At 39.3% G+C, this 16,290-nt stretch overlaps 2 protein-coding genes across 3 annotated transcripts in view; one reads left to right on the top strand and one right to left on the bottom strand.

Moving 5' to 3' along the window:
* The window catches only part of SPAG17 (sperm associated antigen 17), a 241,725-nt gene that overhangs the window by 222,524 nt on the left and 2,911 nt on the right, over positions 1-16,290 (top strand). The window lies entirely within an intron of this gene.
* The window catches only part of WDR3 (WD repeat domain 3), a 31,566-nt gene continuing 26,848 nt past the window's right edge, over positions 11,573-16,290 (bottom strand). For both annotated transcript variants that reach the window (XM_044239010.1, XM_044239009.1), the window contains exons 25-27: positions 14,465-14,593; positions 12,625-12,718; positions 11,573-12,307 (exon numbers count right to left, since the gene is read on the bottom strand). In XM_044239010.1, coding sequence (XP_044094945.1) covers positions 12,152-12,307; positions 12,625-12,718; positions 14,465-14,593 — 379 coding nt within the window. In that variant the 3' untranslated portion in view covers positions 11,573-12,151. The remainder of the gene's footprint in view (positions 12,308-12,624; positions 12,719-14,464; positions 14,594-16,290) is intronic.

Raw genomic sequence — 16,290 nt, 5'->3', positions numbered from 1 at the left:
TACTGGTTTTCAATAATTATAATAGCTACTCCCATGTATACATGATCATATCTAATCTTCACACTAGCAATAAGATAGCTGTTATCTTTCCTGCTTTATAAATAAGGAGTGAAGCTCAGAGAATCTTAAGTAGATGATGTAAAAATCTAATCTACTTCAGTGTTAGTCTAAAGTTTGTTCGTTTAAGCACTGTTTTCAGTGTTAAGCTGACCTTCCAAAAAGCACGAGCAGCAACACAGGGATGTCCTTCTGGACTGGAAAATTTACAATTAAGCCCATGGTTGTGAAACATTTTGGACACGAGATTCTTTATATATTCTTAAAAATTATTAAGCATCCTGAAAAGCTTTCATTCACATGGGTCTTATCTATCTCATTTACCAAATTGGAATTAAAACAGAAAAAAATTTCTATGTAAAAACCATAATAGTATATGTGCTGCCGAAGCGAGCACTGTAAAAACCATAATAAAGCCAATATATTAACAGATTCTTAAATGAAAAATAACTATTTTCCTTTTTTTAAAAAATAACTATTTTCCATAACAAAAATTTATTACTCACGAGACATTGTTTTACATTTTTGTAAATTTCTTCATTGCCTGGCTTAATAGAGCACGGCTAGGTTCTCCTGCCTGCTCTATATTTGGTCTGTCACAATATCAGACATCACACAGCCCCTGGAAAACTCCACTGGATGCTCGTGGAGAAAAAGCCAGAAAGCCTCTTGTATTAGTTTCCAAGAGCTGCTGTAACAAATTTGTACTAGTTTCTAGGCGCGGCCATGACAAAGCAGCATAAACCAGGTGGTTTAAAACAAGATATTCTCTTGTAGTTCAGGAGGGCAGAGGGCCAAAATCAAGGTGTCGGGGGTGGGAGGTGGAGGTGGGGGTTCCTTCTGGAGACTGAGGGAGAATTTGTTCCACGCCTCTCTCCTAATGTCTGGTGGTTGCCAGGAATTCTTTGGTGTTCCTTGGTTTATTACTACATCACTTTAATCTCTTCCTCTGTCTCAAATTCTTCCTGGTGTGTATGTTTCTGTCTCCTTATAAGAATATCACTCATTAGATTTAGGGGCTACCCTAATCCTGAGTGTCATCTTAAGGTCATCTTCACAGTTTCTGGCAGACATGAATTTTGTGGAGACACACCCAGTGTAATTGGCTTCTGATCCCCCAATATTCATATCCATCTCATGTGCAAGATATGTTCATCCCATCCCAACATTCCCCAAATTCTTCACCCGTTCCAGCATTAACTCCACACCTAAATTCTCATCAAAATAAGCATTGACTCAGTTTCACATCTCATCCCTCTAAATCAAGTATGGGTAAGATGCTGGTATGACCAGCCTCAGTCTCCCTTCTATTGGTGGATGTGTGGAGCTAGAAAATAAGCTGTCAGCTTGCAACACCTGCTGGTGGATAAAGTATAGGACAGATATTCCCAAAAGGAAGAAAGTGGAAGGAATAGAGCCACTAGGCTAAAGCAAGTGTGCGACACAGCAAGGGAAATTTCATGAAGTTTCAAGGCCTTAGAATAATCATTTGTGGCATGATCTGCCTTCTGGGCCCACAGAGGCTTCACCAACCCCAACCTCCAGGCCTTCAGAAGCCCTGTTGGCCCCCACCCTCTCCATCCTCAGCCTGGGACAAAGTCTTACCCTCTGGGCAGCTCATTTCCTGCTTACAGAATCCCAGAAGTCTGGCAGCCTTCCTTCATCTTGTCCTATCTCTCTCCCTGTCAAGGCCAAACCAGCAGCATTTCTGCTCATGTAGCAGTCTCAAAAACCTGTCAGTCTTCATGGAAGTCAAGGAGATCCACATCATTAGACATGAGGCTTCTCCACAGATCCTTCCTGGATAACTGCACTTCTATTCCTGGCTTCTGCTGAGATGCCTGATTGTGTCTGTGGTCATAAACCCAATCTCTCCAGCACACACATCCTTGGTGACCACTCCAGGGTATGCCTTTGCAATGTGTTGGCGGTATGGATAGAATGTTAATTTTCAAACTCATCATGTTTTAGTTCCTTTTTGCTAACCAGTTCCTTCCTCAAATTCTTTCTTTCCCCTTGCATTTTACTATAAGCAGCAAGAAACCAGGCCACATCTTTCATTTTTGCTTGGAAACCTCATTGTTTACAAGTTCTACTTTAAACCAAGAAGCAGAACACAATTCAGCCAAGGTTTCTGCCGCCTTTTAGCTTTTCCTCCAGTGTCCGACAACATGTTCATTTCTGAGGTTGCACCAGAAGCACCTTTAATGTTTATACTTCTATCAGTATTTTTGTTCATGGTGATGTAGAAATTCTCCGAGACGACAGAAACTTTCTCTGTTGCCTCCATGGCTTCCTTCTGAACTGTCATCAAAATTGTTTTTAAGTCCTTATGTCTACTAATGATCATTTAAAGATACCTAGGCTTTTTATCACACTTCTCAAAATTCTCCCTTTACTCACTGCCCAATTCCAAAGCCACTTCCACAAATTTAGGCCTTTGTTCCAGCAGCATCCCACTTCCTGGTATCACTGTTAGTTTCCTGAGGCTTCCATAACAAATTACCACAACCTGATTTAAGACAAGTTAGTATTTCCTTGCAGTTCAGGAAACCAAAGTGTTCAGGGCTGGTTCCAGCTAGAGGCTGAAGAATTTGTTCCTGCTGCTCTCCTAGCTTCTGGCAGTAGTCAGTTCTTGGTGTGCCTTGGCTAAAAGCTACATCACGCCAATTCCAGTCTCAGCCTCTGTGGTCACATGGCCTCCTTCCCTGTGTCTCCTCACACTACATTCTTACATGGCAGCAGTCACTGAATTTAGGGCCCACTCAAATCTAGTATGACCTCATCTTAACTAATTACCTTTATAAAGACCCTATTTCTAAATAGGGTTACATTCACAGGTTCTAAGTAGATGTAAATTTTTGGAGACCACTCTTCAAACTACTACAGATTTTAATATTGTTTTGAGAGTATTTCTGACCTTGCAAACTCCTTGAAAAAGGGTCTTATAGACCCCCAGAGGTCTTAAAATATACTTTGGGAACCAGTGAAATCATGGTTTATGTTAGTTCTACTCTATGACTTTTGAAAGTTACTCTAAACTGAGAAATGGTGAAATCTATATCGCTAGCTAGACAACTCTGAACTACAAAACAGCGTTTGAATAGATACATAATTCCTGTTGGCACCAATATATCCTAAGTAATTCCGTGAATCGACCTAATATAAGAAATGTCTTAAGTGATGTTGCCTTTACGCCTCTGTTCATAGTATCAGAGTTAATGTGATTGAAAGATGCCCACTATACTTACTCTTTTATTATAAAGACAAATATCTAGTGTAAAGATTCTAATATCACCAAGAGCTAACAGATAATATTTTAGTCTTTTTCTTTCCCATCCCTTCTAATGTGTGTGTGTACTGGAATCATTCTGTAGTTTTAGATCTCGTGTAGTTCACGCGGTAACAAGAGTACCGTTCTTGTGTTTGAGCCAGTAAGCACTTCACAGTAACTTTATGAAGGTAGACGCTTATGTGCCTAATTTATAGATGAGGAATCCAAAACATCACATTAGGTAATTCGCTGTATAGAAGCTCTATTAGTTGTCTGTTGCTACATAACAAATTACCCCAAAACTTACTGGCTTAAAGCAACAGACACTTAAGATCTCATAGCTTCTGTGATTCCAGAATCCAGACAGAGCTCAGTTGGATCCTCTGGCTTAACTAGGAATGAACGTGCTTTCAGCCCACTGAGGTAGTCGTCAACAGGATGTGTTTCCTTGCCACGTGAGGCTCTCCTAAAAGAATCTCACAGCAGGGCAGCTGGATTTATCAGAACAAGAAGAGCCTGAGAGTGTGAGCAAGGCAGAATTCAGTTTTATAACCCAGTCCTGGAACAGACATCCTATTGTTTGCTGTATTCTGTTCTTCAGAAGCCAGTCATTAGGTCCTGCCCACACTCACAGGAAGGAATTACACAAGGGCAACTTCCATGTGACCTAACAAGGGTTGGGGCCAGTGACTGTTGGACCATGTGTGCTCAGTGTGTGCTCAGTCCTAAAATCACATGAGAGCTGCCTGCAGCCCACATTTCAGAAATAATGACAGGACTTAGAATATAAGGTGATGTTATTCCTAAGAACCTCAGTCTCATCTCAAAACTTGGGATCTTTAATTGTGAGGAAAGGGGGCAGGTTGTGGATAGTATATGTAGGCCAGGTGGCTTCTTCCTGAGTTTGTGGCTGGCCTGGAAAGGTTACACTGAGCAGGCTCATCAGTTGTACTGATAAGGAGGTGGAAGCCTACATACAGTTTTGAGCCCAACGACAGACACCACTGCCTCCTTGGTCACTGTCCTACGTCCTCTCCCAGATTTAGAGAGTTCTTTGGGAGATCTATGACTTAGGACACTTGAACTGGGAAACCATTTAATAACCAAGTACACCAAGCACCTAACTTCCAGCCAGGGAATCTCAAAATGGTTAAGCGTTACCTTCTTTACATAGAGACATATATAAAGATATAAAAGCTTAGATGTTCTGTGCCCAATAAACCATTCATGAGGCTTTTCTTTATGGCATCAGCAGCTTCTACAGCTACACTGCATAGTTTGCAAGGTGTGTTACTCGTTACATGGTTCTGGTACTAAGGACTGAATCTAGCCAATGACCAGCTAAGCCAGTAAATGCTGACTTAATGACTAGAAACTGGCTTGGCTTAAAATTTTTAAAAAGTTTTTTTAAAAGATTTTATGTACTATTTTTAGAGTATGAGTGGGGAGAGGCCAAGGCAGAAGGAGAAATTAGCTGAAGCAAACTCTGTGGATCACAGAGCCCGACAAGGGGCTTGATCCCACAACTGCAAGATCATGACCTGCGCCAAAACCGAAAGTCAGATGCTAAGCCACACAGGGGCCTCTAAAATCTACTTTATAACTGACTAGTTAACGTCAAACCTTTAGGGTTAAGGGGATTCAAGTATTTTGATCAAAAGTTAGAGCTCAGTTACTTCCTGTACACATCATTTCATCTGTCCTAAGCTCTCCTTCTCTTTGGTTTGTGTAATACCTACCAGACAGACACACCTTTAAATCCCCTACTGTTCATCTTACCTGATGGAAAAGCTATGGGAAAGCAACACTTTTATTAAATACAAGTAGAGTACCCTCCTGACCTTGTTTTGGTTTGGAAAACATCAAAAACATTAATGGGAAATGCTAGTTTCCTATTTTCTGATGAACACTTCCAAGCGCAAACGTGATATGGATCCAGCCTTTGCTCATTAAAGAATTAGGATATCTTTCAATAAATAACTAACTTTTCTCCCTAGTGACAGGAACAGATGCTTAGAGAAAAGGCTGCTTTTTCAGACGAGAAGCACCTAGAATCCACTATCTCTTCTCTTACCTTTTTGTAGTTAAGCATCAGGAACTCTATGTTACAATAATCTTTATTTATATTCTGTGCAACGAATAATACCACCATGTTCCTTACCTTACTTTAGCGACTGTGTTGTTATGGTCAGGACCTGTACCAGACTTGTGGCTAGGGACCATCAGATAACCACACCACAAGAACCGCAGCTCTGAAACTGGCAAGAAAATGGTGGCACCACAATATAGCATCTTAAATGAAATGGACAAATTCACAGGACACCTGATTGGAGAAGATACACAGAGAGAAAAGATGGCAGTGGAGGGGGAGTACCCTATGCTCATTTTGTCTAATGATAAAATCACTATAAATACCCCAGAAATCAGCCTGACGACTGACAGACAAGCTCCACAACTAAAAGGAGAGAAGAGGCCACATCAAAGAAGCAGGAAGTGTGGAAATGTGTTTTAGGGGAGAAATGGATCATGGCTGCTGTGGAGGGGAGGGAACTGTGGTCGTGGAGAAGGGTATGAGAGAGGGCCAGGGGGGCAAATCCAGGAGAATATTTCCTAGAAGCCATTGGCTTGGAAAATGAGAAGGCTTAATTTCTTTGGGTTCTTACAAAGAGTGAGACTTACAGCCTGGAGTTTTAAAGGTCAACAGGCTTGGCTGGGATAGAGCCCAGAGGGTACTGTGGTGCTCCAGAAGAGAAGGCGGGCAAACAGCATGGCAACAGCCATCTGGAAAAAATGCATGGGACATGGGTGTGTGTGTGTGTGTGTAAGGGACAGATTATCAATATTCAGATACCTCTCTGAGAACAAAGGAGCTGGCTTGGTGCCATTTCCCTTGAGCCACCCCTCCCCCGCCCCCAACCCGAAACACACCCACCAGAAGGAAGCAGCTCAGCACTGACACTGGCTGTCTAACTTGCTTACAACAGACCCCACACCCCTGCGCTCTTAGGACTGCCTTCTTAGTCAAGCTTGCCTCAGTTGTAATGTGGTGGGCCACTACACCCGAATATTAGCACAAACCCCTACCCACACACCTCTCTCCACCAGAGTTCTGCAGGGCCTCACTTTTGGTGGAGTCGTGTCAAAACTCATTTCATAGGTAGACCAGAGTATATCTAGTTAAAACTCACCACATTCAGGCCAGGGACCAAACACTGTCCACAGCAAATAAGGAGAGCCTCTACAGAGGATGGGCCTAAAACACAGAACGGCCAAAACACAACAGCAGAGTGTAGGCAGCACACACTGGAGACACTCCCTGAAGCACCAGCTCTGAGCACTACATGACCTCTTTTTCAAAAAGACCATTACTTTCAGGAGCAGAAATCCTAATGGGCTTTTCTAACACACAGAAAAAAGTAGAGACTAGACACAATGCCAAGACAGAGTAATTTATTCCAAATGCAAGAACAAGATAAGGCCACAGACAGAGATAAAAGCATAACAGATATAAGTAACATAACCGATGGAGAATTTAAAGCAACAATCATAAGGATACTCACTGGGCTTGAGAAAAGAACAGAAGATATCAGTGAGACCCTTCCTACAGGGATAAAGGAGTTTAAAAAGAATCAGAAATGAAGAATGCAATAAACGAGACTGGAAACAGGTTTGATGTAATGAAGAGTAGGCTGGAAGAAACAGAGGAATGAATTAACAAGAAAACAAAGGAAAATAATGAAGCTGAAAAAAAAAAGAAAAAGAATTATGTAACATGAAAATAGACTTAAGGAACTTAGTGACTCCATCAAATGTAGTAACATTCATATCATACGTGTCTCAGAAGAGAAAGAGAGAGAAAGGGGGGCAGAAAACTTATTTTAAGAAATAACAGCAGAGGGGCACCTGGGTGGCTCAGTGGGTTAAGCCTCTGCTTTTGGCTCAGGTCATGATCTCAGGGTCCTGCGCTCGAGCCCCGCATGGGGGGTTCTCTGCTCAGCAGGGAGCCTGCTTTCCCTGCTCTCCCTTCTCTCTGTGCCTACTTGTGATCTCTCTCTGTCCAAAAATAAAAAATAAAATAATAATACCAGAAAACTTCCGAATCTGGGGAAGGAAACAGATATTCAGATCCAGGAGGCACAGGGAACTCCCATCAAATCAACAAAAACAGGTCAACAAAGACATGCTATAATTAAATTTGCAAAATATATTGATAAAAAAATCTTAAAACCAACAAGACAAAAGAAATCCCTAACTTATAAGGGAAACCTGTAAGGCTAGCTGGAGGTTTCTCAAGAGAAATTTGGCAAGCCAGAAGGGAGTGGCCTGATATATTCAAAGTGCTGAATGGGAAAAATCTGCAGCCAAAAATACTCCATCCAGCAAAACTATTGTTCAGAATAGAAGGAGAGAAAGAGCTTCCCTGACAAAAATGAAAGGAATCCATGACCACTAAACCAGCACTGCGAGAAATATTCAAGGGGACTCTGAGTGCAAAAGAGAGACCAAAAGTGGCAAAGATGAGAAAGGGTCTGAGAAAATCTCCAGAAACGAGAAAATAAGTAATAAAGTGGCAATAAATACATGTCTATCAACAATTACTTTGAATGTAAATAGACTAAACAACCAAAAGACACACGGCATCAAAATGGATAAAAAAAGACTCCTCTATATGCCGCCTACAAGAGGGTCATTTTAAAGACACCTACAGATTGAATGTGAGGGGGTAGAGAACTATTTATCAAGCCAATGGATGTCAAAAGAAAGCCAGAGGAGCAATCCATCTACTGGAAAAACTAGACTTTAAAACAAAGACTATAAAAATGGATAGAGGCTATAAAAACAAAGGGGACACTCCAATAAGAAGATGTAACAATTGTAAATATTTATGTCCCCAAATTGGGAGAACCCCCACATATAAGACAATAACAAACATAAAGGAACTATATGGATTATAACAATAATAGTAGGGGACTTTAAACTCATTCACAACAGTGGACATATTCAGAACATTCCATTCTAAAGCAGAATACAAATTCTTTTCAAGTACATTCTCCAGAAAAGATCACATATTAGGTCACAAAACAGGCTTCAACAAATACAAAAAGACTAAGATCATACCTACCTTTTCTGACCACCATACTATGAAACTAGAAGTAAAGTGCAAGAAAAAAATCTGGAAAGACTACAAATACATGGAGGTTAAACAACACGCTTCTAAAACCATGAATGGGTTAACCAGGAAATCAAAAATACATGGAAACAAATGAAAACAAAAATGTAACAGTCCAAAAGCTTTTGGATGCAGCAAAAGTGGTCCTAGAGGGAGGCACATAGCAATACAGCCCTTCCTCAAGAAGCAAGAAAATTTTCAAATAAACAACCTAACATTATACCTGAAGGAGCTGGAAAAAGAACAGATGAAGCCTAAATCCAGCATAAGGGAAGTAATAAAAATTACAGCAGAAATACGTGATATAGAAACTAAAAAAACAACAGAACAGATCGATGACACTAAGAGCTGGTTCTTTGAGAAAAATCAGTAAAACTGATAAATCTCTAGCCAGATATATCAAGAAAAAAAGAGAAAGGACTCAAAATCACAAATGAGAGATGATAAGTAACAATTATAAGATAATATTATGAAAAATTATATGCCAACAAACTGGACAACCTGGAAAAAATGGATAAATTTCTGGAAACACATAAACTACCAAAATTGAAACAAGAATAGAAAACGTGAGCAGGTTGATAACCAACCAACAAAAGTCTAGGCCCAGAAGGCTTCACAGGGGAATTCTACCAAACATTGAAAGATTAATACCTATTCTTCTCAAGCTGTTCCAAAAAATGGAAGAGGAAAGAAAACTTCCAAATTCATCCTATAACACCAGCATTAGCCTGATACAAAACCAGATAAAGATTCCACTAAAAAAGAGAACTAAAGACCAACATCCCTGATGAATATGGATGCAAAATTTCTCAATAAAATAATAGCAAACTGAATCCAACAGTACATTAAAAGAATCATTCACCACGATCAAGTGGGATTTATTCCTGGGCTACAAGGGTGGTTCAACATATTCACAAATCAATCAACGTGATACACCACATTAATAAAAGAAAGGATAAGAACCATATGACCCTTTCAATAGATGCAGAAAAAGCATCTGACGAAGTACAACATCAATTCATAATAAAAACCCTCAACAAAGTAACTTTAGAGGGAACGTATTTCAACATAATAAAGACCATATATGAAAAACCCACAGTTAATATCACCCTCAATGGGAAAAACTGAGAACTTTTCCTCTATGGTCAGGAACGCGACAGGGATGTCTACTCTCACCACTTTTATTCAACACAGCCACAACAATCAGATAACAAAAAGAAAGAGAAGTCATCCAAATTGCAACAAAGAAGTAAAACTTTCACTATTTGCAGAAGACATGACACTCTATGAGAAAACGTGAAAAACTCCACTAAAAAAACTGCCAGAACTGATAAACAAGTTCAGTAAAGTTGCAGGATACAAAATCAATATACAGAAATCTGTTGCATTTCTATACACTACTAATGAAGCAGGAGAAAGAGAAATTAAGGAACCAATCCCATTTACAATTTCACCAAAACCAAGATACGTAGGTATGGTACTGGCACAAAAATAGACACAAAGAACAAGAGAAAAGAAAACCCAGAAATAGAAATATGGTCAATTGATCTCTGACAAAGCAGGAAAGGATATCTGATGTCAAAAAGATAGTCTCTTTAACAAGTGGTGTTGGGAAAACCAAACAGAAACATGCAAAAGAAAGAAACTAGACCACTTCCTTAAATCAAACATAAAAATCTATTCAAAATGGATTAAAGACCTAAATGTGAGACAGGAAACCATCAAAATCCTGGAGGACACAGGCAGTAACCTCTTTTGACACTGGCCATAGCAACTTCTAGATATTGCTCCTAAGGCAAGGAAAATATAAGCAAAAATAAACTACTGGGACTTCATCAAAATAAAAAGGTTCTGCACTGTAAAGAAAACAGTTGACAAAACTAAAGGGCAATAAAATGGGAGAAGATATTTGCAAATGACATACCTGATAAAGGGTTAATGTCCAAATACATAAAGAACTTACCAAATTCAACACCCCAAAACAACTAATCCAATTTAAAAATGTAAAGACAAGAATAGTTTTCCAAAGGAGACATAGTTGGCCAACAGATAGATGAAAAGATGCTCGACATCACTTATCATCAAAGAAATGCAAATCAAAACCACAATGAGGTATTATCTCACACCTGTCAGAATCAATAAAATCAACAACACAAGAAACAAGTGTTGGCGAGGATGTGGAGAAAGGAGAACTCTCTTGCCCTGCTGGTGGGAATGCCAGCTGGTGCAGCCACTCTGGAAAACAGCATGGAGCTTCCTCAAAAAATTAAAAACAGAACTACTCTATAATCCAGCAATTGCACTACTGGGTATATACCCAAAGGATACAAAAATACTAATTCAAAAGGATATATGTACCTTCAGCTGTTTATAGCAGCATTATCTACAACAATCAAATAGGGAAACAGACCACATGTCCATCCACTGATGAATGAATAAGGAAGATCTAGTATATACACACACAATGGAATATTACTCAGCCATAAAAAAGAATGCAATCTTGCCATTTGCCATGATGTGGATGGAGCCAGCCAGTATAATTCTAAGTGAAATTAAGTCAGAGAAAGACAGATACCATATGATTTCACTCATATGTGAAATTTAAGAAAAAAACAAAAGAGCAAAGGGTTGGGGGGAAAAGATAAACCAAGAAAAACAGATTCTTAACTATAGAAAATAAACTGATGGTTACTGGAGAGGAGGTGGGTGGGGGAATGGGCTAAACAGGTAATGAAGATTAAGGAAGGCACTTGTGATGAGCACCAGATGTTGTACAGAAGTGTTGAATCGATGTGCTGGGCGTGTGACTCTAATATTACAGTGTATATTAACTAACTGGAATTTAGATAAATCTTTTAAAAAAACATCAAAAAAAGGACACAGAAGTCTGCACAGAACTGCAACAAGGTTGGGGCAGTAACTTAAAAACTTCCAACGAATAGACGTCAGGCCCAAAGGAATGTGTCCATTTCTTCTAGAATATTCCCACCTCCCCAAACTCTTACCATGCATATACATACGTATGTATGTATTTATAGCGCATCAATCACCCAGAAGCCCGGCAAGGCATCTCAGCTTGACTACAGTTTAATTAGAAACAACTATTTGGAGAATTATAAAAAATTAGCAATTAGATATTTTTATAAACTGATGTAACCCCTTGTAAGAGGTAAAGTTGGAAGAGGGTGTTTTAGTGAATTTTTATGGTCTTTTTCAGCTCTGTAAGTCCAAGACTGCATTTAATGGATAAGGGCAATCAATTGTGCACCTGACACTCTCTGAAGAGGCAAAACATACTACAAAGAGTAACACATCATTAAATCTTCTGTTATCACAGAAATAAGCAAAACTTTTGAAATGTTAATTTCAGCTCTAGTAAAAAACTAGTTAAAAAAAAAAAAGTTCATTGTTCCCTGCTGGAATACAATGAACAACTCCTGAAGGCCTCAACCTTCAGGGGCATGGGAAGATTTTACATTATCATCCCTGCAGTCCCGCACTGGGCTTTTCTTCAGGCAAAGCTGGGAACCACATCCTGACACCTTCTGTAACCAAACAAACTCTTGTTACTTGGTTATTTTCAAGTTGACACCAATTCTACTGTTTAGAAGTCCTTTTAAATAAAAAGAAAAGGGCACCACATTTGAGTTCTAAGTGTATGTTAAAATTAGCTTCTCCCTCTTTTTCCTCTTCCTCTTCTTTTCTTCCAACTGGCTGGTCGCATCAGCAAAAAACATAACTTCACTTTTTGCCTCGCATTCCCTCTTGAGATATTCAAGACCTGCCATGTTGAATCCAATAACATCCTGGGGGGTGGGGGGAGCAGATAAGAAAGATTAAATGACCCTTCTCTGACTTAATTCAATACAGCAGTACATGTGAGTCAGGAGAACCAATGCTTCAGGTGTTCTTACTCATCCCTCGTCTAAGGTCTTTCTGGTCTGGTTTTATTTTCTTTTTTCTATTGCTACCAGCTCCAACAAAAATCTTCCCTCAAATACTGACAGATGTCTGGTCAGTACCACCAGAGACAAGGCACAGCTCACTGTGCTACTTCTTCTAAGTCACACACACACACACCAGGATTTCTCCCTAGTTACTGTACTTCTATAAGGATACCTACCCGGACTTGGCTGACTTTTGAAATAGTTGTTTCCTTTAACTTTTCAATCACTGGCACAAGCATTTGGTTACTAGTAATCTGCCCGAAGTGAATCCTAATATGAAAACAAAACAGTCACGTTACAAAGAGAAGTAGTGGTTCTGGCTCTGCTTACCCCCTTCTAGAAAAGCAAACTGACAATATCAAAGTAAAACAACAACAACAACAACAAAAACCCAAAAGGATTCATTTTACCCTACCATCATGGCAATATAGAAATGCTGGCAAAAAACAGCTAAAGATATTTCTCCCCTGTTACTCAGTTTTATCTGATGTCAATTTTAACACTACTATCATAAGTTATGACACATTCAACTCATTTGCAAAGCTGGCTCTTTGCACAGCCATCTACCATGTGGCCACACACTCTGACAATAGTATTTTATGGAGCACTCAGAGAGAAATGAGCACTCTAAGAAATGCTAACTAAGGTTTATTAATATTTCTAGTGAAGCCTCAGCAAAAAGGAGTTCCTGATCAGTGTCAGACTCCGACCTAGAATCCAAGATGACATCCATGAACTCGTGACCCCTGGTGCACATCCTCAAGCTCAGGGCCCACTGCGGGTCCTGTATGGCACTCCCCATCCACGCCCCCCCCAACATGCCCAAAGCCCTCATAGTGTCTCACTTAGAATCAGTAACCCTGATTTCAAAAGTACAGAGGCCAGAGCGACAAGAAATTATCAGTAACATTGTTGAGTACCACCGTAAGGCTCAGGATTAAAATATGGCAACAGAATACTAGAAACATATCACTATCTTTCTTTCGCTACTATCTTGATGGAATAAAAGGAACAAAGAACTAAGAAGCATGAAAATAGATCAATTCAAATACCAATTCATTAAATATACCTGTTTGGATTTTTTTTTTAACTATTTGGAATTGGCTGATCAGTTTGTATTTTGTCTTCATAAGAGCGTTTTAAAGAGTCTTCAGTCTCTCAGTTTCTGTTCTCTGCTCTAACAGTTGGAGACTGGGGTGCAAAGAGAAGGATACAAGAAGGGGATATTTTAAACTCCTATAAAATACATTCTGGGGTACCTGGGTGGCTCAGTGGGATAAAGCCTCTGCCTTCGGCTCAGATCATGATCCCAGGGTCCTGTGATCGAGCCCCACATCGGGTTCTCTGCTCAGCAGAAAGCCTGCTTCCTCCCTCTCTCTCTCTGCCTGCCTCTCTGCCTACTTGTGATCTCTGTCTGTCAAATAAATGAATAAAATTAAAAAAAAATCATTCTTCTCAATTACACACTAAGAGGAATTGTTCATATTTAAGAATAATCGAAAAAACATATTTTGTTTCTTCCTTCTCTCCCTGTATGCCCTTACTTTTCCATTTGTTTCTATACAGACCTGAAACATAAAGTCACTGTTCCCTACAACGCTGTTATGAGGACAAAACTCAATTGTTTTGCTTAGAGTTAAAAACAAACAAACAAACAAACAAACAGACAAGCAAATAAAGAAAAACCACAAATGAGACAAACTGGCCATTCAGTAATAGGTTCTCAGCAAACAGATAAGGACAAGAGCTACTGCAACCTGGAGACCCATGCTTACGCAAGCATCCCTGAGCCATGTTCCATCTTGTGACTTAAAGAGGTGGGCCATCGCTCTCCTTGTTTAAGGACATGACTGATTCCATGGGATAACAATTTTGTTACACGACAATGAAGTCCTATAACTGTCTCTCAGTCTGAAACATCAGACTTCTGAATCCCAGAGTGTTGACACCACCAGTTCAAGTAGCACTAGAGCAGTTAGGCCGAGCACACACAGTATTCTTAGGAAAGGCTGTTACCTGAGCAGAAAGAAGAGGCACCTACACAGGAGTTCAATATCAGAGCCCAGCTGGATGAATTCATTGAAGAGCTTAAGGATGTCTGGGACGTAAGAAAAAGGGAGCACAAGCAGAGACTCTTCCAGCTCACTGAAGAAGAGAATAAACATTAAAAATGCCACATTATTCAACACATTGTGTTTAAATCTTTTACTATTTTTCCCTCCCACTTTTATATTTGAACAGACCTTACCCATTTAGGGTTGAAATAACTATTCATCTATATTCTGGATGGTTCCCTCTTTTTAATATTCTATTTTTATATTTAATATTTTAATCTATTTGATGCATTCTGGTCCATGGCATGCTAGGACACTATTTTTTTTTTTTTTGAGAAATAACTAATTTGTTGAATATTCCACCTTTATATGATACTTCTTTCTGCCATACATTGAGACATACGAGATTCTGTTTCAGGGCTTTCAAGTCTGTTTTATGATTGAGTCTGACAATAACCCTATAATATTTTAGTTTTGCTAATTTCACAGCTTTTTAATCTTCTGGCTTGTTTTGTTTTACTTTTCTTGAACTAGTTCTAGGATCATTTCATCAACTCCAATTCCAAATCTCAAGAGGATTTCAACTGTACTCACAAACCTATAACTAGTTTAAAAAACAAAACAAAACAAAAAAACCTTCTAAATCTTTAGAACACAGAATCTTCCCTTCTACGAATGCACAACACTTCCATTAATTTAAATTTTGTTTTTACATTTCTCCAGGGAAGTTTCAGATTCTCAGACAGGTCTGTTAATTTCTTGTTGTAAGGGACAGATTTAGATATTAAGTGTTTTGATGAAAATAACTTTCAGAACATCAAACTCATAAATAAAATCCAAAGGTAAATCACAAACAAGAAACATTATCTTAAAAATATATGACAAAAGACACAAAGAATTCTTAAAACCCACTAAGAAACTACTGAAGAGTGTAAGAAAAAGCAAATAACTAAAAATTCACAGAAAAAAACACAAATGGCCAACAAATAAAAAAATCTGTTAATAATCGAAAGAAATTAAAATAATACAATACCACCTTTTGCCTCCAAAACTGGCAAAGAATTTTTTAAAGACTGGTCAAAATCACTATAAGCTTTCTGGAAAGTAATTCAGCAACACAGACCTTTCAAAAGCTCATGCTGACTGATCAGTTATTGTTAGGCTACAACAAAGATTCCTATAGTGTTCACCAAAGCAATACTGATCAAAAGCAAAAAAAGTTAAAGCCCTCTTACACTGTTGGTGGGAATGCAAGTTGGTGCAGCCTCTTTGGAGAACAGTGTGGAGATTCCTCAAGAAATTAAAAATAGAGCTTCCCTATGACCCTGCAATTGCACTCCTGGGTATTTACCCCAAAGACACAGATGTCGTGAAAAGAAGGGCCATCTGTACCCCAATGTTTATAGCAGCAATGGCCACAGTCGCCAAACTATGGAAAGAACCAAGATGCCCTTCAACGGATGAATGGATAAGGAAGATGTGGTCCATATACACTATGGAGTATTATGCCTCCATCAGAAAGGATGAATACCCAACTTTTGTATCAACATGGATGGGACTGGAAGAGATTATGCTGAGTGAAATCAGTCAAGCAGAGAGAGTCAATTATATGGTTTCACTTATTTGTGGAGCATAGAGAGGAGTAGGGAATTTGGGTAAATTGGAAGGGGAGGTGAACCATGAGAGACTATGGACTCTGAAAAACAGTCTGAGGGGTTTGAAGTGGCGGGGGGGTGGGAGGTTGGGGTACCAGGTGGTGGGTATTATAGAGGGCACGGCTTGCATGGA

This window comes from Neovison vison, chromosome 2 (assembly GCF_020171115.1).
Source record: "Neovison vison isolate M4711 chromosome 2, ASM_NN_V1, whole genome shotgun sequence".
NCBI lineage: Eukaryota > Metazoa > Chordata > Mammalia > Carnivora > Mustelidae > Neogale > Neogale vison.
This window is presented reverse-complemented; position numbering and strand designations above follow the sequence as displayed.